Source organism: Brassica napus, unplaced genomic scaffold (assembly GCF_020379485.1).
Source record: "Brassica napus cultivar Da-Ae unplaced genomic scaffold, Da-Ae ScsIHWf_2680;HRSCAF=3438, whole genome shotgun sequence".
NCBI classification, from domain to species: Eukaryota; Viridiplantae; Streptophyta; class Magnoliopsida; order Brassicales; family Brassicaceae; genus Brassica; species Brassica napus.
This window is the reverse complement of record NW_026015968.1, coordinates 18,705-36,371: the sequence shown is the minus strand read 5'-3', so window position 1 is coordinate 36,371 and position 17,667 is coordinate 18,705. Positions and strand designations below refer to the sequence as shown.

At 36.1% G+C, this 17,667-nt stretch overlaps 3 protein-coding genes across 7 annotated transcripts; 2 read left to right on the top strand and 1 right to left on the bottom strand.

The window, feature by feature from the left end:
- Positions 1-5,582: 5,582 nt before the first annotated feature.
- On the top strand, positions 5,583-8,209 carry LOC106390574 (surfeit locus protein 1). Its single transcript, XM_048773851.1, is given in 7 exon segments — positions 5,583-5,922; positions 5,987-6,087; positions 6,605-6,843; positions 7,238-7,382; positions 7,384-7,413; positions 7,564-7,847; positions 7,952-8,209. Coding segments are annotated over 7 exon segments (1,050 nt in total). The 5' UTR covers positions 5,583-5,741; the 3' UTR covers positions 8,022-8,209.
- Positions 8,210-10,587: 2,378 nt separating this feature from the next.
- LOC111197757 lies at positions 10,588-16,251 on the top strand. 4 transcript variants are annotated; one of them, XM_022687939.2, is made up of 11 exons: positions 10,588-11,297; positions 11,595-11,852; positions 12,063-12,305; positions 12,414-12,563; positions 12,885-14,107; positions 14,392-14,465; positions 14,567-14,648; positions 14,726-14,848; positions 14,940-15,046; positions 15,589-15,746; positions 15,834-16,251. In XM_022687939.2, exons 1-11 carry the CDS (start codon positions 10,857-10,859, stop codon positions 16,041-16,043), a joined length of 3,069 nt encoding a protein of 1,022 aa, XP_022543660.1. In that variant the 5' UTR covers positions 10,588-10,856; the 3' UTR covers positions 16,044-16,251. The 4 variants fall into 4 exon arrangements, with proteins under 4 accessions (XP_022543660.1, XP_022543662.1, XP_022543661.2 ...); XM_022687941.2 differs by having other exon boundaries at positions 11,059-11,297; positions 11,578-11,852; XM_022687940.2 differs by lacking the exon at positions 10,588-11,297 and adding an exon at positions 11,481-11,498.
- On the bottom strand, positions 16,218-17,441 carry LOC111215683. Of its 2 annotated transcripts, none has more exons than XM_022719620.2 (5): positions 17,234-17,441; positions 16,991-17,133; positions 16,804-16,893; positions 16,558-16,716; positions 16,218-16,471 (listed from the first exon to the last, which is right to left on the bottom strand). In XM_022719620.2, the coding sequence occupies exons 1-5, from the start codon at positions 17,328-17,330 to the stop codon at positions 16,394-16,396; spliced, it is 567 nt and encodes a 188-aa protein (XP_022575341.1). In that variant the 5' UTR covers positions 17,331-17,441; the 3' UTR covers positions 16,218-16,393. The 2 variants fall into 2 exon arrangements, with proteins under 2 accessions (XP_022575341.1, XP_022575340.1); XM_022719619.2 differs by having other exon boundaries at positions 16,991-17,142; positions 17,234-17,401.
- Between the last annotated feature and the right edge of the window lie 226 nt (positions 17,442-17,667).

Genomic DNA, 17,667 nt, shown 5'->3' with positions numbered 1-17,667 from the left:
ACTGGTTTGACTGTAGATACCAGTTATTGGTGTTTTGGTTCCTTTGAAAAATTAGACTGAATAATGAGGACTTATTAAGATATTTTTTAAAATATTTGAAAAAATGTTTGAGTAATTTGTTTTTATTGAATAATTCAGCTTATAAATAGTATATTTAAGATATTTGGTTATTTAGAAATTACATATAAGTAATATTTGTAGGTATATAATTTGTATTTTAAAAATTCAGGTATCTATTTATCTTGGTTCTAGAGATATATGATATGTTCGGTTATTTATAAATTTTGGTTCAGGTTTGGTTTCATTTTTTCAATTTGGTATGGGTTGATTATTCGGTTCCGAATAATATGTCCAAACTTATAAACTATCTTATATAAAAGTTTATATTAAAAATTATAAAATTCAAAAAATAAATCCGCGCTTTCTAAGCGCGGATCAAAATCTAGTATTTATTCTTACGGAATTACTGAAACAATAGAATAAAATCTAGATTTAAAAAAAATGTGGGAGATAAATCTTCAACATTTCTAGTATGACTTCTTCAGTTGCTATGTCAGGGTGAAGCTCCCCTTCATCATAGAAGAACAACTTATTCAAATCGAAGTCGCGTTTGACACGGTAGAAAATCTTGTAAACCGGCAGATCATCTTTATCTTTAGTCTCCTCTTTCTCTTTAGTATCTTTTTTTCTCGTTGATCTCTTCAGTTTTCATTTTTTTTAGTATAAACTTAGTGGAGAGAATAAAACTACCAGATGGATTATATAGTGGAGAGATAAAGTTTTATGATTAACTAGAGACTTTTCCGGGCTACGCCCGGGTTTATTTTATAAATTATTACAGTAAAATTTCTATAAATTAATATTGCTGGGATTTTGAAATTTTATTAATTTATAAAGATAACAATTTACAAAAAATTTCTTATTCAACATTTTTTCTATTTTTAAATATTTTTATTTATAAAATAAAAATATATTTGACTTTACCATATGTACATTATTTAAATTTTAGAAATTAAAATTTCATATTATTTTATTATTTTATTTGGTGTATATTTTTTTATATTTCATAGAATTGTTACATCGTTTTAGATATAATTTTACTAAATATTATCAAACTATTGTAGTTGCTTTTATATATTAAGTTATTTCTATTGGTATATTTAACTTATATATATTGGAAACAATGACAAATAAAAAGTATTAAAATGAAGTTTAAATTATTAGAATGTAAACGTAAAAAATAATAAAAACACACATACTTATTCAAAATATTTTTACATCAGAAAAAATCTGGTTTAATACATTGATAAAAGGTAGACAGTTAATTGCTTATTGTATATTTTCTGAAAAGTTGAGAAAAATAGAATGGTTTTCATGAAGTTTATATGTCCTGAATACCAGATATGTCTACCAAATGTTATTTTTCTATATGTTGTTCTCAGTTAAATACTATTTTTATGAGGTTCTTTTTCAGGATTTAGGAGTTCTAATGAGTTCGTTTTCAGCATTGATGTTTAACAATTCTTTTTTTTTCACCAGCAGTTGGGTTTAGTAGAGATATGTGTTGATGGTTATGTGTCTGTTCTCTGGTTGGGTTTAGTGTTTCTTCGAGCTAGTTATGATGCCATGAGCAAGAAACCATCCATGGAGTCTATCTGAAACCAATAAAAAGAAATGAATAAAGAAAATGTGGTATTATATAAATTGTTAGATTGAGTTTGGCAGACATAGAAACAGAGAAAAAGTGAACCTATTAGAGTTAATGGCAGCCAAAGAGGTACTCTTGTCGATCATAGCTGATAAATACAAATATCAAACAAATTCATATCTGAATTTTACACTGAACTTTCAGAAAGAATAACCATGTTATTTATTTGGTTGAGCATTGGAGACATGTCTCCGCCACATGAAGCATAATGGAGAATTGTACTCTTAGCACCTTCAATACAAAACGAAAGAGACAAAGGGAAACAATAAGCTAGAGTTTAGCCTCTCCCTTCAAAATCTCAGCATCAATCGAGTAATATGATAATAACCTATAAGATCTGTTGTGGTTCCATCTTCCACAGTAAACTGGGCAACATAAGTTCCCAAATTCATGAGTAACTGCAACGTCTCTTTGTGTGTTGTTCCTCCATCTGATGTTCTAAATATCACTTTGTGGTTAAAAGACATCTTCAGCTAATCATGAGAACTCTTCAGCCATAAGCTTTAACTCTTTCTAAACACTTTCAAAACCTTTTGATCAAATCCAGCAACTAAGGATTTGTTATCCGTCAACGGGCTCCAGCAATTGAGACACTGGTATACACTCGGAAAGCAATATCCTGCTACATCAAGGATGGCTATTTGAGCCGTGAGATGCAGAGCAGTACCTTTGTATAGGTAATCTGATCTGTGAATCTATCAACCCAGAAAATCAAACACAATCACTGTGTCAATCTGTCAGAATAAGAGTTTATCAAATGCTTACATTATCTGGAGAGACTTTACTTTAAGTAAAATAAGTTTAACTCAAAGTAAGTTATGTATTTCCAACGGGGTAAAAAAACGAAAAGATTATGTTCAGATATGCAGAAGGAAATCCTAGAGAAGTACATAAACTTAAGCGACATAGATAATGGCAGAACTAAAACAACATGGAGCTGAGATTTGACAGGTATTAGCTACTAAATCTTGGATGCTTGGCTTCCTGCTCCACTTCACTGTCATTAGCTGGAACACTTCCACCAGAAGAAGACCCAATGTAAAAGGTTTCACCAAAGGCAGAGTTACATGTTACAATTGGCCCGGGAAGTTGCTCACCTTTAATGTCTGCGGTGACTGATCTGCACAGGTGGTTCTTACATCTGGCAAGACTGGAGGACATACAACCTTTGAAACAGTTATGGTATTTTTCAGTGAAGCTGCGGTCAGAAACCTTCACTTTGACATTGTGGGTTTGGCAATTGTATCCAACAGCCACTGTGGAGTTGCCATCTCATGATGAGGATCCATGGTTATAAAAGGCATGCAGTTAAAAAGGTTGCCTGCATTTGGTTAAGAGCAAGCACTAATTATAGTAAATTTTGATGGTTATTTGTGTTGTAACAGTTTTCAAACTACCTGAATAGGTTCCTGTCTGAGGAAGGCATAGATCTCACCTATAGTAAGGGTTTCAACCTTGGTGACCTCTAATGCAATAAACATGGAAGCAACATATGGGTCCTCACTTCTCAGCCAACCTGGAACATGAACTCTGAATCAGATAAGAGTTTTGAAGTGTAAAATTCATTGCCACAGAAACACATACCAAGAGAGGTAATCAATTGTTGGAGGCACATCCTTGTCAATGAAAACTCTTGATGAAGACATGGGGCTCGGTGCAACATTGCCACTCTATTTGGAGGGATGGTTAACACATAGACATTAGCAACGTCTGTTGGTGTTCCAAGCATATTTTCTAAAGAATTATCTGTGATACTTTTTGAATCAAAATGAACCTATTAATTCTAGAACTCAGTATATCATAAGCAGGTGAAATCAGCAAAGACTACAACACGTTAATTATGTGAAATTTTAATATCAAAATATTAAGTGTAACATAATTGAGAAACGGAAGGATTTACCCAGCAATAATTTTCTTTGGATAATTACTGCAGATGTGAAGGATAAACACATGATATAATAATTGATCGAAAAACCAAGAGGTAGTAAAACTCAGAATTTACTGGAAAATACTCATTTAGGGAAAATTGCACCTGGACCATTAATCATGCTAAATGAATTGTTCAACTAAATAAACTCACATATGTAATTAAAGAAATTGCTAAATATTAAACAAAAATAAACTGAAAAGAAAAAAAGAAAAAACCAGACAACAACAAAAAGAAGCAAAATAATTCAAATCAAATCCCAACATCAACGTGTGATTGATATTGTCACGGGATGCTATTAAAAGCCAGAACCATATGCAAGGAACTCTTTATAGAAACATAACTAATAATTTCATATATAGGTACAGGTGTAAAGAAGCTAGTACCCAAAATTACACGGCATTTGAAGACCTTAGAAAACGTATTAACATGAAACAACATAGTGATCAGTCTCTCACCTGAGATTGCTCAGCATTAAAAGATAGAATTTCTACAATGAGTTCAATTAAAACATAGTTATTATGCAGAAATAGATTTGTATAGCATGTTTTTTTCCTGACTCAATAAAAAACCCAGTCCAATACCAATCATTCTATTGACTAAAAGATATGCATACACCAAGATTAGTACGCACATGTTCCTAAAAGTAGCCAGGAGTACCCACAACAGATTAAGCAAGCTCAAAGTAACCATCAATACTCAAAATCATTTATTTCAAAGGCTGCAGAAGAAGAAAAACATGTGAAGCCCATATATTATGAAAGGATCACTAAACAGATTGTACGATGCAATACCTCTTTCTCGCTTCCAGTTTCCAAACATGCAAGATCATTTTGCCTCAATCGAATTCACTCCTCATGACGGATCACAAAAGGATTTGCCATGTTCAAGCTATTTACGGTGACACTCAGATGAGGAAGATCAATTGTAGTGTTTTGTCAGTGGAGTTTCTCTGGATACTTCATAGGAAGGCCGCAGTCAATAGAGCTGTCGGAGACGGGAAACTTTACGGAGACGAAGTTAGACTTCATGGTCAATCTAACAGATTTCATGGCCATGATTTTATCTTCTTTTGTGGAGGTAGTGGGTTTTGGTTTCACCAAAAATTGGACGAAGAGACTTAAATAAGAGGAGAAACAAAGGAAGATGGAACGAAACCATAAATAATAGAATAAAGAACATCATTGATTCTGCAGAGAATCAAAACGATGATGATTGACGACGAAGTGGAAAAGTCAAGCTTGCGACCTAGTTGAACGGGCCCATTTTGAAATCTTTAGCATCTACACGAATGGCCCGTTAAAGTGAAAGATAATTTGACATGGCAAAAGGAATAGTTCTGATTGGTCTATTTAATTAAGTGACGTGGACACCCTATATGTTGAGCATATTTGGCTTTTAGTATTGTAAGATTTGTGTGTTTACTCAGTTGACTGGAAATGTGCACTTCTTGTAAAAGGTGTCGATTACGAGTTAATTTCAATGAAACTTGAACTTGTTGACTAAAAAATTATGTGAAATGCGTAAGGGTAGAAGAAGTCTTTTTATTGATATATTATGCATTGGTTTCAGGAAACGTCAAATATTTTGGTACAACAAAAAAGTCTAAAACGTCATGTATAAACGAACGGAGGGAGTATGTTTCATTTAATATTATATTTATAATTTACCCGCATGCAAACAAATATACAATTTAATTTTAATGGCCATCGCATATAAATTTATATTGATATACTAAAATTTCTAGCTATAATCCGTACTTTCTTACATATATTTTTTTTACTATACCTTTAATTTTTATTATGTCTACATATTAAAAGTTATAATACTTTAATAATCTCTTCGATCCGTGCAGGGTGCGGATTATCACCTAGTTATTATTAAGAGAAAACTGCACATGAAATCTAAAGCTAAACATGTTATTTTATGAAGCACAAAATGTAGCGAGCACCGGAACTTAGGTGCACCCGTGTGCAGAGGATCAAAGCTCTGCAAATCTCTGGAGCCATTTCATTTCCGCTGTAGCAGACAAGTCGTCGTGGAGGCAAAAACCCCTTTTACTTCACTTCTCCCCGGCGATCAAAAATCTTGACGAAGAAGAAGAAGATGGCGACATCTTTGTCTAAACTCCTAACCAGATCGAAACCTCACAGCCACATGTTCTCTGCCACAACCACTATCTCTACCTCCAATTCCATCCAGAGACAGTTCTCCGCCGTCGCCGACTCTTCTTTCTCTACCTCCGCCGCGATTGGAAGCCAAACGAGTCCCCCAGCTCCAACGCAAGGTATGTCTTCCAATGCTTGAGCTTGGAATCTAGAGATATTAAGAACCGTTTATTCTAGTTTCAGACAACAAACGAGGGTCGAAGTGGACACAACTGCTGTTGTTCTTGCCTGGAGCGATTACCTTCGGTCTCGGTTCATGGCAAATCGTCAGAAGGGAGGAAAAGGTCGGTGACTCTTCTTCTTCTTCACCTCTTTCGAATCAGTAAAGAGTTCACCTTTATATATATATTAGTGCTTTCCATTGAAGAGCTTCAGACTAATACTTGTGATTTTGTGATGGGAAAGTAGTGAGATCTTTGTGATCATGTGCACTCTCTCTCTCTCTCTTGTGGAAATTCTGATTATACACACATTGATCTCCTTATAAGCAATAAAGTTTTTTGCTTTGGTTTACAACAAAACCTCAGATTCCAGCGAGAGTTTGTGTGTTACGTTGATGTTTGGCTCTTAGTAAGTCTTTCATGTAAGTGTCTAAGTGATCTAATGGCACTCTTATAGACTCTGAATGCTTGAGCCTTAATAATACATTCTCATTGTTAGCTAGTAGCTACCGTTCCCATGTCTTTGTTTCTTTCCTTTTTATCTTCTAAATGGTTTGCTGAAGCTAGCACATTTTGCGATTCTTTGGTGCTTTTAGCTAAAGTAGAATCTAAAGCTTGACTCGCTCCTTTTTTAACGCAGATCAAAACACTGGAGTACCAACAACAGCGGTTGAAAATGGAACCAATGAAGCTAAACGCGGACCATCCTCCTGACAAGAATCTGGATGCCTTGGAGTTTAGACGGGTTAGTTGCAAGGGCGTGTTTGACGAGCAAAAGTCTATCTTTTTGGGTCCGCGGTCTAGGTCCATATCTGGAGTGACTGAAAATGGATACTATGTCATCACACCTCTATTGCCAATCCCTGGTGACCTGGATAGGTGAGGGTAATGATCCTTTCTCCTCTCCTTTACTTCTTTTTGTAACCCCTTTGCCTATACCATTGAACATATCAGACTTTTTTTGTCAACCCTATCCAAGTAATAGGTTTTTATCTTTCTGTATTCTCTGTTAATTGTAAAATTATCGAAGTATTGTGCGTTTCAATATATTGTAGGCCATTGGTTATCTAGTCTACTCTCTAACTATTGACAGTAGTTGTCTTATTATACTAGGAGAGCACTAATTTGGAGATTCTGATTGGCTATGAATTAATTAGACATATTTCTGTTTTGCTGAACTGTCACTTAAGCTTTGATTGCTAGTTTTAGTTCTAGCTGTCAACTTTTTTTTGGCCTTCCTGAAGTTGGATTGTTATTCTCTCTTGTCAACTAGCATGCAGTCGCCTATTCTTGTGAATCGTGGATGGGTTCCTCGAAGTTGGAGAGACAAGGCACAAGAATCCACCGAGTCAGACTCCGTTAAAAATGAGTCAACTGTAGCTAAACCACTCCCCAGTGAGCAAAATTCATGGTGGAAATTTTTGGTCTAAGACGCCAGTGATTCCCAAGGTTAGTCTTGTTATCATACCCTCTTGTTCACAAACTTGCTTTCATTCGTATATTGAGTTTAGCTATCACCAAAGATTCACTCTTTTCATTTTGCTTCTTTTATCAAATCTCTTACATACGTTATGACCTGTGAAAATTGAAATCTTGCAGGAGCATGTGTCCGCGGTTAAGCCTGTAGAAGTTGTTGGTGTGATCAGGGGAGGGGAGAACCCGAGCATATTCGTTCCAGCCAATGATCCAAGCACAGGGCAGTGGTTCTACGTAGACGTTCCTGCAATGGCTCGTGCCATAGGTCTTCCTGAGGACACAATTTACGTAGAGGACGTTCATGAGGAGATAGATCGGAGTAGACCGTATCCTGTCCCGAAAGACATCAATACCTTGATCCGTAGTAAAGTCATGCCGCAGGACCATCTCAACTACTGTATAACATGGTAACTACAATACAGATACAAGAGCTGTTCTTGGTATTGTTAGTCTTTAATTGGTGTTATGGATTAATGAGAAAGAGATTGTGCTTGTGTGTAATGATGAACAGGTACTCTCTCTCGGCGGCTGTGACTTTCATGGCTTACAAGAGGCTCAAGCCAAAGGCTACCCGCAGATAAGCTTTTCTTTGATCAAATCAGGCCTCATTCTTTTTGTCACACCGAAATAAAAAAGTTATGATATTGTGATAGGTTTTCGTAGTTTTTCTTCTTCTGTGATGCGAAGAAAGGTCGAACTAGAAGCCATCAGCAAAACTTTATGTTAAATCTTTGTATTACTAATTAAAAAAAAACACCATTTGCTTGAAGTTAAAATTGCGGTTTATTAGTGTTTATTTGATTATATATATACTACTTTAGTTTGTCTTGGAAGACTAATGAACTCTTATTGTGTATGTTAATTTCTTTGAGTGTGACTGGATGTACCTTTTAGAGTAAATCTTTACTCTGCTATTAATTTTTACTCTGAAATCAATTTATTTTTGCCAATCAAGTGAAAAAAGTTTTCTGCCTATTTATTCTGAAATTGGAGGAAAATTAATGAAAGTAGTATAACTTTTCCCTCCACTTAAAAAAATTACTCCAATTTTTTAAAATTAATTCTCTCTTTTCACCTCATATTTTCACCATTTTACTCTGAGTAACCAGCGGCACTCTTTTCTTTGGGTTTTAATTGTACTAAAATTTGAATATTCCACTGTCGATGCGATCTTGCTGCAATGTCGTTGACTCTTTCATTGTACTTTTCTAATCTACTAGAGATTTTTTTCCGCGCGAAGCGCGGATTGTGTTTTATAAATTTATTTTATTTATAATATTATTTGTCGGTTTTGTTTCTTTTACATTAATTTTTTGTTTTTCCAATGTTAGTTTTTCTTAATTTAAATTTAGATGTTTATAGTTTTTCTTTTTTCTGGTTGTAGATGGAGAATTATATTTTTTATTGATAGTTTTTGAATGTGACATAAACTTTTTGAAATTTTAAAATAATGTTATATATAGTACAATTAACACATTAAAGAAGAGAAACATATTTAAGCACATTTTATACAGGTTTTATATACATAATTTTAAACATTATATATGTATATATTATAAGTTTGAAACATGTAAATGCTTTCTAAAGTTAAATACTTGTTCTGAGTTTACATAACTTATCGAAAGTTTTATCTTTTTTATTTAAATCACAGAAAAAAATCAAAAAGTCAGTATAGATGGGTTTTCTTGGGCTTTTAAATCAACACTGAAAATTTACATGAATCATATAACAACAGTTTTATAAACAACTCGATAAAATTTGACCGAGCCAAAAATTTTCACACAATATGTTCTTTCTTCTTCAAATTGCGAAGAGCCTATAAGCACAAGAAAAAAATCATAATTTTTGTTTTCACTTATATAACATTTTTTTTTCCTTTACACACGGAATTTATTACACTGCTATAAGCAATTGAGAACTCTATTCATATAAGATTCACATCTATGCATTTTGACAAAGAAGAATTTTAGCCATCTTTAGTTTCAGAATGAATCAACTTCAGTCATATACACTATATTTTCTCTATGATTCAAATCTTACAATTTTAATATATGTGCAGATTTCCATGTGAAAAAACACGCACGCCATCTATCGTTCAACCTATTACTTTTTCCAAAGTAAACACTATAATCCTCGTTTGGTTAGCTCCACAAACTAATCTCTTTGGATCAGTGTAACCTTTCAGAAAATGATAATCTTAACATCTTACAAAAAAAAACAACAAATATTGACTTATTTATATGAATATATATTATTTTAAATCATTATAGTGGACGAAGAAAGCACCATAATTTGTACAACAAATTTTCTTAGATTCACTTCATCATATTCACCATTTTACCATTTTAATTACATAATTTTATATGAGCTTCTTCACCTTTCCCGGTTATTTTCTCTTTATTTATAACTACAATATAAAGTTATAAACTATATATATATTATAAATTAATAATTTATTTACTCTTAAAGTAACGATTAAAAATAGAACATAATTCAATATAGATATATGATTCTATTAATAAATTAGCAGTTACAAATTTGAAATTTTTAGAAATATCAAAAGTTTTATATTAGTTAATTATCTTCTAAATGATATTTATTTTTAATTCTTTTTGGATGAGAATATTTTGGCTGAGGTGGATAGCCTCAAAAGCCTTGAATTTAGTCCCTTTTATATAGTAGGATTGTTATTTTTTTGGTTTAATGATAGTTCATCAATGTTTAAAGACGTTTACTTTTGTTTTCTTCGAAAACAATCAAACCAGTGGAAATGTTACAAAGCCAATCAAGAAACCTTTTTTTTTTGTAACATCCAATCAAGAAACCTATAGGAAGGCTTTCATTCTATATTTTACGGGGTGAACCAGATCTCATTATTTAGGAAACAAATATTTAACCGATTATGCATCGTGGATACTATTGAGATCTGAGAGCCTTGTTTATTCAAAAGATAAGAAAATAATAATAATAAATAAATATAGGAAAAAAACTAAACGTACGAAATTTGAATTTTTTTCCGTAACATGAAATTTGAATTTAAATAGAATATTATAGCTGGATGAGGTGGGAATATTTTACATTAATCAATGATTAGTAGCTAAGTAATTGTCTAAAGGCAAATTGCATTAGAAATGATTTGATTAAGGTATAGTTGCCAGGTGTTAATCTCAGTCTTGCCCCCAGGTTGTTGTTTAGATTCACAGAGAAAGAGGAGAATCATCATCCTAGCTGTTTCCTATTTGCCCATTTCTCTCCAATCATCATCAAGCATCAATCAGCCATGGCATTTTCTCTCTCATCTTTCTCTCTCTAGACCCCATCCCTTCCTCCACCTTCCCGCGACGGTTCGCGCCTTTTCGTCTCGTGTGATTCGGTTTTCGAACGAGTCAAATCCCTAAATCTCCTTCGAATCTCTCATGGCGATCGTGACGGGAGATCGATACCTGGAGAATCTCGAGAAGTTCCTCGAAGAAAACGCCGATTCGCTCATCGACGCCACCGATGTCCTCAAGCTCAACCCCGCGGGCCTTCACTACGTTCATCTCCGTCTCGAATCTCTCCGCGAGGTCGAGCGTATGCTCTCCGGAGCTCCCGTTGACTATCTCCGCGCCTACGTCTCCGACATCGGCGATTACCGCGCCTTAGAGCAGCTCCGACGTATTCTCCGCCTCCTCCCTTCTCTCAAAGTCGTCTCGTCGCTTCCTTCGCCGGCTCGTGATCCCACGCCGCTCTCTCTTCTTCCCTTTGCGAGGCTTAAGGTTTTGGAGCTGCGCGGGTGTGATTTGTCCACTTCGTCTGCTAAGGGATTGCTCGAACTTAGGCACACCTTGGAGAAGTTGATCTGCCACAATTCCACTGTGAGCTCTCCTCTCCTCTCCTCTTTTCGTTTTTGTTTGTTTCCTTGGTTTAGTGCATTCTGCTATGGCATTGAGTGGGGATTATTAGTTTCTGTGTTGCTTTAGATTGTAGGGAGATTGAACTGTTAGTGTATTTGGATTTTGGAATAAGCTATGAACGATGTGAGGTTTGTCATTTCTTCAGGACGTTTCAAGAAGAAGGTTGATGTATGAGTTTATTCATGGGTTGTTGCTTGTCTTTGAATATTTTTTGGAAGTGTTCCTGACTAATCTTTACCAGGTTTCTACCAACTGTAGGATGCGTTGCGGCATGTGTTTGCTAGTAGAATCGCCGAGATAAAGGATTCACCACAGTGGAATAAGTTGGCTTTCGTTTCATGCGCTTGTAACCGTCTCTTGCTCATGGATGAGTCGTTGCAACTTCTCCCAGCTGTTGAGTCGCTTGATCTGAGTCGGAACAAGTTTGCGAAGGTGGATAATCTTCGGAGGTGTTCCAAGTTGAAACACCTTGATCTAGGTTTCAATCAACTTAGAAAAATTTCTCACTTGAGCGAGGTGGGTTACTTCAGGTTTCTTTCTGCATGTCCTTTTTTTTATAGATCTCTTTTGATATGAAGTTACTTAACTTTTGCGTTTGTTGGTTACTATATATGGCTTAGTTTGAACTCACATAGATATAAGAACTCTTTGATGTGTTTGCTAAAGATTTTATTTAGATTTTAGTACCCTAGGGGACCCATGCACCTTTATCCTTGGACCATGCAGGTATCATGTCACCTTGTTAAACTTGTTTTGAGGAACAACGCTCTAACTACATTGCGTGGGATTGAGAATTTGAAGTCACTTGAAGGCCTTGATGTTTCCTTCAATATTATTTCAGACTTCTCAGAATTGGAATTCCTTGGGAGTCTTTCATTCTTGACAGACTTGTGGTTGGAAGGAAATCCGTTTTGCTGTGCTCGATGGTACAGGGCAAATGTCCTCAGCTACGTTGCTCGTCCAAATGATGTAAGTTTTGTTTCAGAGGCTACATAACCTTGTTAAAAAGACAGACTTTGCACCAATTCAGTTTCTGCTTGATTCATAATGATTCTTCCTCTCTGTGCTGCGTTTCAGTTAAAGCTAGATGGCAAACAAATTGGGAATAGAGAATTTTGGAAGAGGCAGGTTGTTGTTACCCGTAGGAAAACTCAGCCTGCTAGCTATGGGTTCTACTCTCCGGCTAGAGAGGAAGCTGATGATGAAGGAAGCTTCAATAGAAAAAAGGTTAACGACAGAGACTTCAATTACAGTTTATTTACATATATATAATGTGCTTGTGACTGTAGTGGCCCTTTTCTTCTGAGTGACACACTGACACTAAACCCTAAGCATGGAAAACATAAGAATATATCCAAACCTAGGCCTATCCAAACCAATTAAGGGGTGTAGTTATTGTAGTATGGAACGGTTTTTTGAAAAGCATCTTGAAGATATTCATCACTTGATAGGCAGCTTCTCTATGTTTTCTTTCAGAGTTTCAGTTTCTTGGTTTGTTTTGTGGTGTAATTATTAAAAGCTTATTGTTGTCCTTTTTCACTCTCACAGTCACAGGCGAAAATCTACCGGCTCGCGTCTATTGACACTGAGGAAGAGAGCACTTATGTGAATTCTGATCAAGAGTCTGCTTCATGTGAACTCGAGACTCAAAGCAAAGAGGAGAATATCAAGTCCGATCACGAAGATGATATATTTGGTCTAATAAGTAAAGTTGAAAAGTTGAAGAAAGAACGTTCGGTTCTTTGGCTGCGAGAGGTTAAGGAGTGGATGGATCATCCGTCAGAGGGTTTTGTGGATGTCAGAAAAGACGGCTGGAGTATTGATTCAGAGAAAAAGTTCTACACAAAGAATGGAAAAAACCCGAAGCATCACAAGGAAGCATTGAGATATCCACCAGGGCCTTTACCAGGTTTCCAAATTACAGATCTAAATCAGAAGGATCAAGCATATCTTCTTGATGGGAAGCCAGATGAAAAAGGAAACATGTCAACTTTGGATGCTACTCACGATATAACAGGATCATTTTCACCCTCAACATATATGCAATCACCCCCTCACTATCAAAAGGATGTCTTACACCGACGTCATAACCTGGTGGAAGAAATCTTGCAGCTATCAGCAGATTCTTACTCAGTAGCATCGTCTGATAGCTCGAGCAGCTGCAGTGAAAATGAAAATTATGACTCCGAGCAATCAAATCCTGAACAAGATATGTTGGTGGATCATCTTAATGAGAATAGCCCCGGCGAGGAGATTCTGGGATCTGAAAAAGGCACAAGCTTGCTTTATTCTCAACCAGAAAAAAGTAGCATAATAAAGACTTGGAGGATAGATGAATCGTTCAAAGCAAAGACCAATAATATTATTTCTGGACTACATAATAGTGAGCTTGCTTCCGGTGTTAATCATATTTATAATTGGTTTGACAAAAGGAAAAGCAAGAGGAAGCCTAAAAAGAGAGTTGTTTCTCTATTGGTGGATAATAGTGTCATAAGTAGCGGAGAAACATCTCATAGAAGTGATGCTGATATCAGTGATTCTGGTGAAGATGGGTGTGTTTCTGATCATTTGCAAGAAGGTTCATTGACTATGGGCTGTAATAGTAAGAGAACTACTAGATTTTGGGGTGCTGAAAAAATCCCTGAAGTAATGGGTGATTTAGTGGACGAGTATATTACAACAACGCTGTCAGATTCCAGCATTGATGAGACTTGTAGGATTTACGTATGTTGTGATTGCATACTACGGCAAGAATCCACCTACACGCAACAGTGAGTATTGTTCCCCTTATTATTGAAGTCTAGTTGAAAGAAAGTAATGTGAGTCCCTTCTATTTTATTCTAAGATATGAATTATGATACTTGATAGGGCATGCCGAGCAGTAAAAAAGGTCGCTGAGGTTGCGTAGTTATTTGTTTCTTTTGTAATGATAGGTTCTCCAGTATTCAATTTGAAAATAAAAGTTTGGTCGATGAAATTAGAGCGATATGTTTCTGGTTCCCTTGTTAGTCAGATTGTGTCTTCTTTTGCACCTGACGGCACTCTATAAATGCAGGGAAGTAGTATTGCTGCGGAGTAGCCAAGAGAAATTGTGTGTGCTGTTCGTGGATGTTTCTACTGATTCACAAGGTTAGACTGGTCTTCCCCGTCTCCTCTTTTATTCTTTGTGTGTTAATATGAAATGTTCTGTTGATGCTGACTCACTTTTTCTTGACCCCTGGTGTACGCAGACAGAAATTTAAGTTTATTGTGTTCGCATGCTATAAATGATATACAAGATGTCTCAGTTGGGCTAGGACTTCAAGTTGTGAGGTTAGTCTCTTATGGTTGCGTTTTTAAACTTGATTATGTCCCCATGGTCCCTAACCTCTCTCTTTCTTCTGGTTTAGGCTACGCTTTAAGGAGGGCGCGGAGTATATTTTCAAAACAGAGAGCATCGAGAAAACAACAGTTTTACTCAATATCACTAAAGTGTTGGATTCTCAAGCTACGGAATCTAAATGTTTGGGAAGGTGAGCTATATCATCATTTTTTTTCTTCAGCTCTTTTACTATTTGCTTCTGCCATTTTCTGATTTGACATGTATTGAAACTTAAATAACAGTTTGGAGAATATTCAAATGGAAATGTTTGAGAAAGAAATATGTGGTGGTTTAAAGTTGAGTATATTCCAGTACAGTGTTCTCCATTTTCAGAGAAGCACTCTTGGAGGTATGTTCTTTCCCGCGTATCATTGATTGAGAAAAAGTTCACTTTGAATGATTAACTCTTTTCCCCTGAAACCGTAAATGAAGTAAGACCTGATAGTTTGACCTAGCAATGAATTTGCCTAGATAATTGTTAGACTAGATCAACCGCTCATGATTTCATTTGTGGTGTGTAAGCTACTAAGCTCACATTTACAAAGTTGGAGCCCCTTAATGTTGGTTCCTTCTCTATACTATATGGTATTTTAAAATTTACTGAGCTAAGTATCCTGCCTCGATGCCGCAAATCTCAGGGTATTTTTCTCAATGGGATGTCGGTAGTCTAATGATTTTTGTTTCTAGGTTCAAAATCATTCAGTCTCGTATTCCACATAAATATGCAGATTAGATGCACATCATGAAGCAGTTTTGTTTTGTTAGTTGATCGAATTGAGAACGGTTTATTTATGCTAAGAAGTACTTAATAGCCTACAAGTAAATCCGATTCAAGCTGAGTCAACATTGACTGACCATTTAAGTGTTAATTTTCCCTATTGAACTGTGCAGAGGTGTCATGGCTTCCACGGTCACTATTTGTGGTAGATGGACATCTTTTCATATGCATTGAAGACTTCAGGCTGCTGAGTTCTCTGCCAAAGGATACTTCTTCGGCTCCATATTTCTCACTTGACTCGAGCTGCTCCATCTCCGACATTTTTGAGATGGTAACAAGTTTGTTTATTCTTGCTTTTTGCTCACACTGTCGTTTTTCCCCTTCTTTTTTGATGTATGAAAACTTGAGTATCATCCAGGCTATTGAATCCCGGGGAAGCTCATACTTGTCACTGAAGATCAAGCAGAAGAATTCCACATTTCAAGCCAGACCAAACAGAACAGCGACTTCAGCAACATGGAAGCTCAAATTATTCAGCATCGAGTGTGTACTCAAATTCGTGTCTCTAGTCAAAGGACTTCATCCGGATTCACCAGAATTCCCGTTGCTCGTAAGGCATTTGGGTTAGATATAAGTCGTTAAGTTACTTTTTAGAAAGTGAGAAAAAATGCCTCCTGCATACATAATGTTCATAACTTCATATTCATTTGATTCAGTTTGTTCCCATGTGTTTTGATTCATCTTGTATAAAGCCCTCGAGGGTATTGTGGCGTGCTCTGAGTGAGTCTGATTGACAGATTCCTTCAACCGTTTCAACATATTCTTTGATTTGTATTCTTTTGTGTATCATACAACAAACATTGAGGAACAAGAAAGTACATCAAAATGTTTTCTGGCAGGAATTACTTAAGAAAACATGTCCTGTGATTCTTTTACTAACTTTGCAGGTGACTGGAACAACAGAGGAGCCTAAGCCTACTAAACCTGTCGCTTCTCTTCATCAACTTGTTCCATCAATGCCTCTAACTCAGCCTCAGATAAGCTCTCCAACCGTTTCTGTAACCATTACAAAACCAACCACACATTAAGGTAAATCACATAAGGTCTGAAAGCTAAAGTCCTTGAAGAGAGAAATCACAAACCTGCATGACTTGAGACTCGTAGTCACGAAGTTGCTGAGCATAAGTCATCTCCTTGTTACCGACCCTAAAGATATAAGTCGATATCCAACCCAGTGTCAAGCCTAGCACCAGTATCAGCTGTACAGCGTTACCTGCTTGCAAAGGATCTACTCCCACATACTGTCCATTTCATGATAACAAAACGTACTTAGAGCCACACAAAAGAGAAAAGAATATTCATGATTTGCTTCTTGATTCTTGGATTACCTCAAGGCCACTCTCTAGCCCGATACCAAGTGCAGTAACTCCAACTCCTATCAACAGAACATCCTTCCTCGTGTATCCAAACGGCGTCTTCTGTAAACCAAGTTATTAAAACACAACAAGAGTTTGCTTTAGGACATGACACTATGAAGCAATGATAATTATGATGTAAAATTGAAGATGATGAGACCTTGGTCTTTGTGGCAGAATCTTCTTCAGTTTCAGTAGATGATTCTGAGCTCACTCTACATCTCATTCTTTGCCTACTCGCATTTATTTCCACTGATGATGACAATCCATTATACAAGACTCTCTTCGCCGCTCTAACTCCTCCTGCATCATCTCAACAAACATAGGAAGACTTATACCGTCGCTTCTGCTAAATCTTTAGTATATTTTGTGGAAAACGATTTGGGTTTGTGAAAACAAAAACCTGTGATTTGTCGACCAGTCGGACGAATCTGTACAGTTGCAGACAGAACCTCTTGGCTTCTGCATAGATTAGAAACTCCGTACGGTAGAGAAGCCATGTCTGCGTGTAACCCAGAAGCGGTGCTTACATGTAAAGAAATGAAACACGAAGAAGAGATGAGAGACAGAGAGAGATGGGTGGTTGATATTTTATGCGCGCGTTGAGTTTTTTTTTTTTTGGCTTATTGAATCTTCCCCATACGCGCGCACGTGCGGCGCGTGTTTCTAACCGCAATTACAAAAAAAAAAGTGCGTTTGTCCGAACTATGGAAAACTCTCAACACCAACCTAATCTATTACTGATCAGACCTTCTCAAACAGGTACGTTCTGGAGCATGTCGGTAAGCTGGTGCTTGAGTTAGTGGCTCCCTTCACCAAAGATCGCTTCGAATTTAT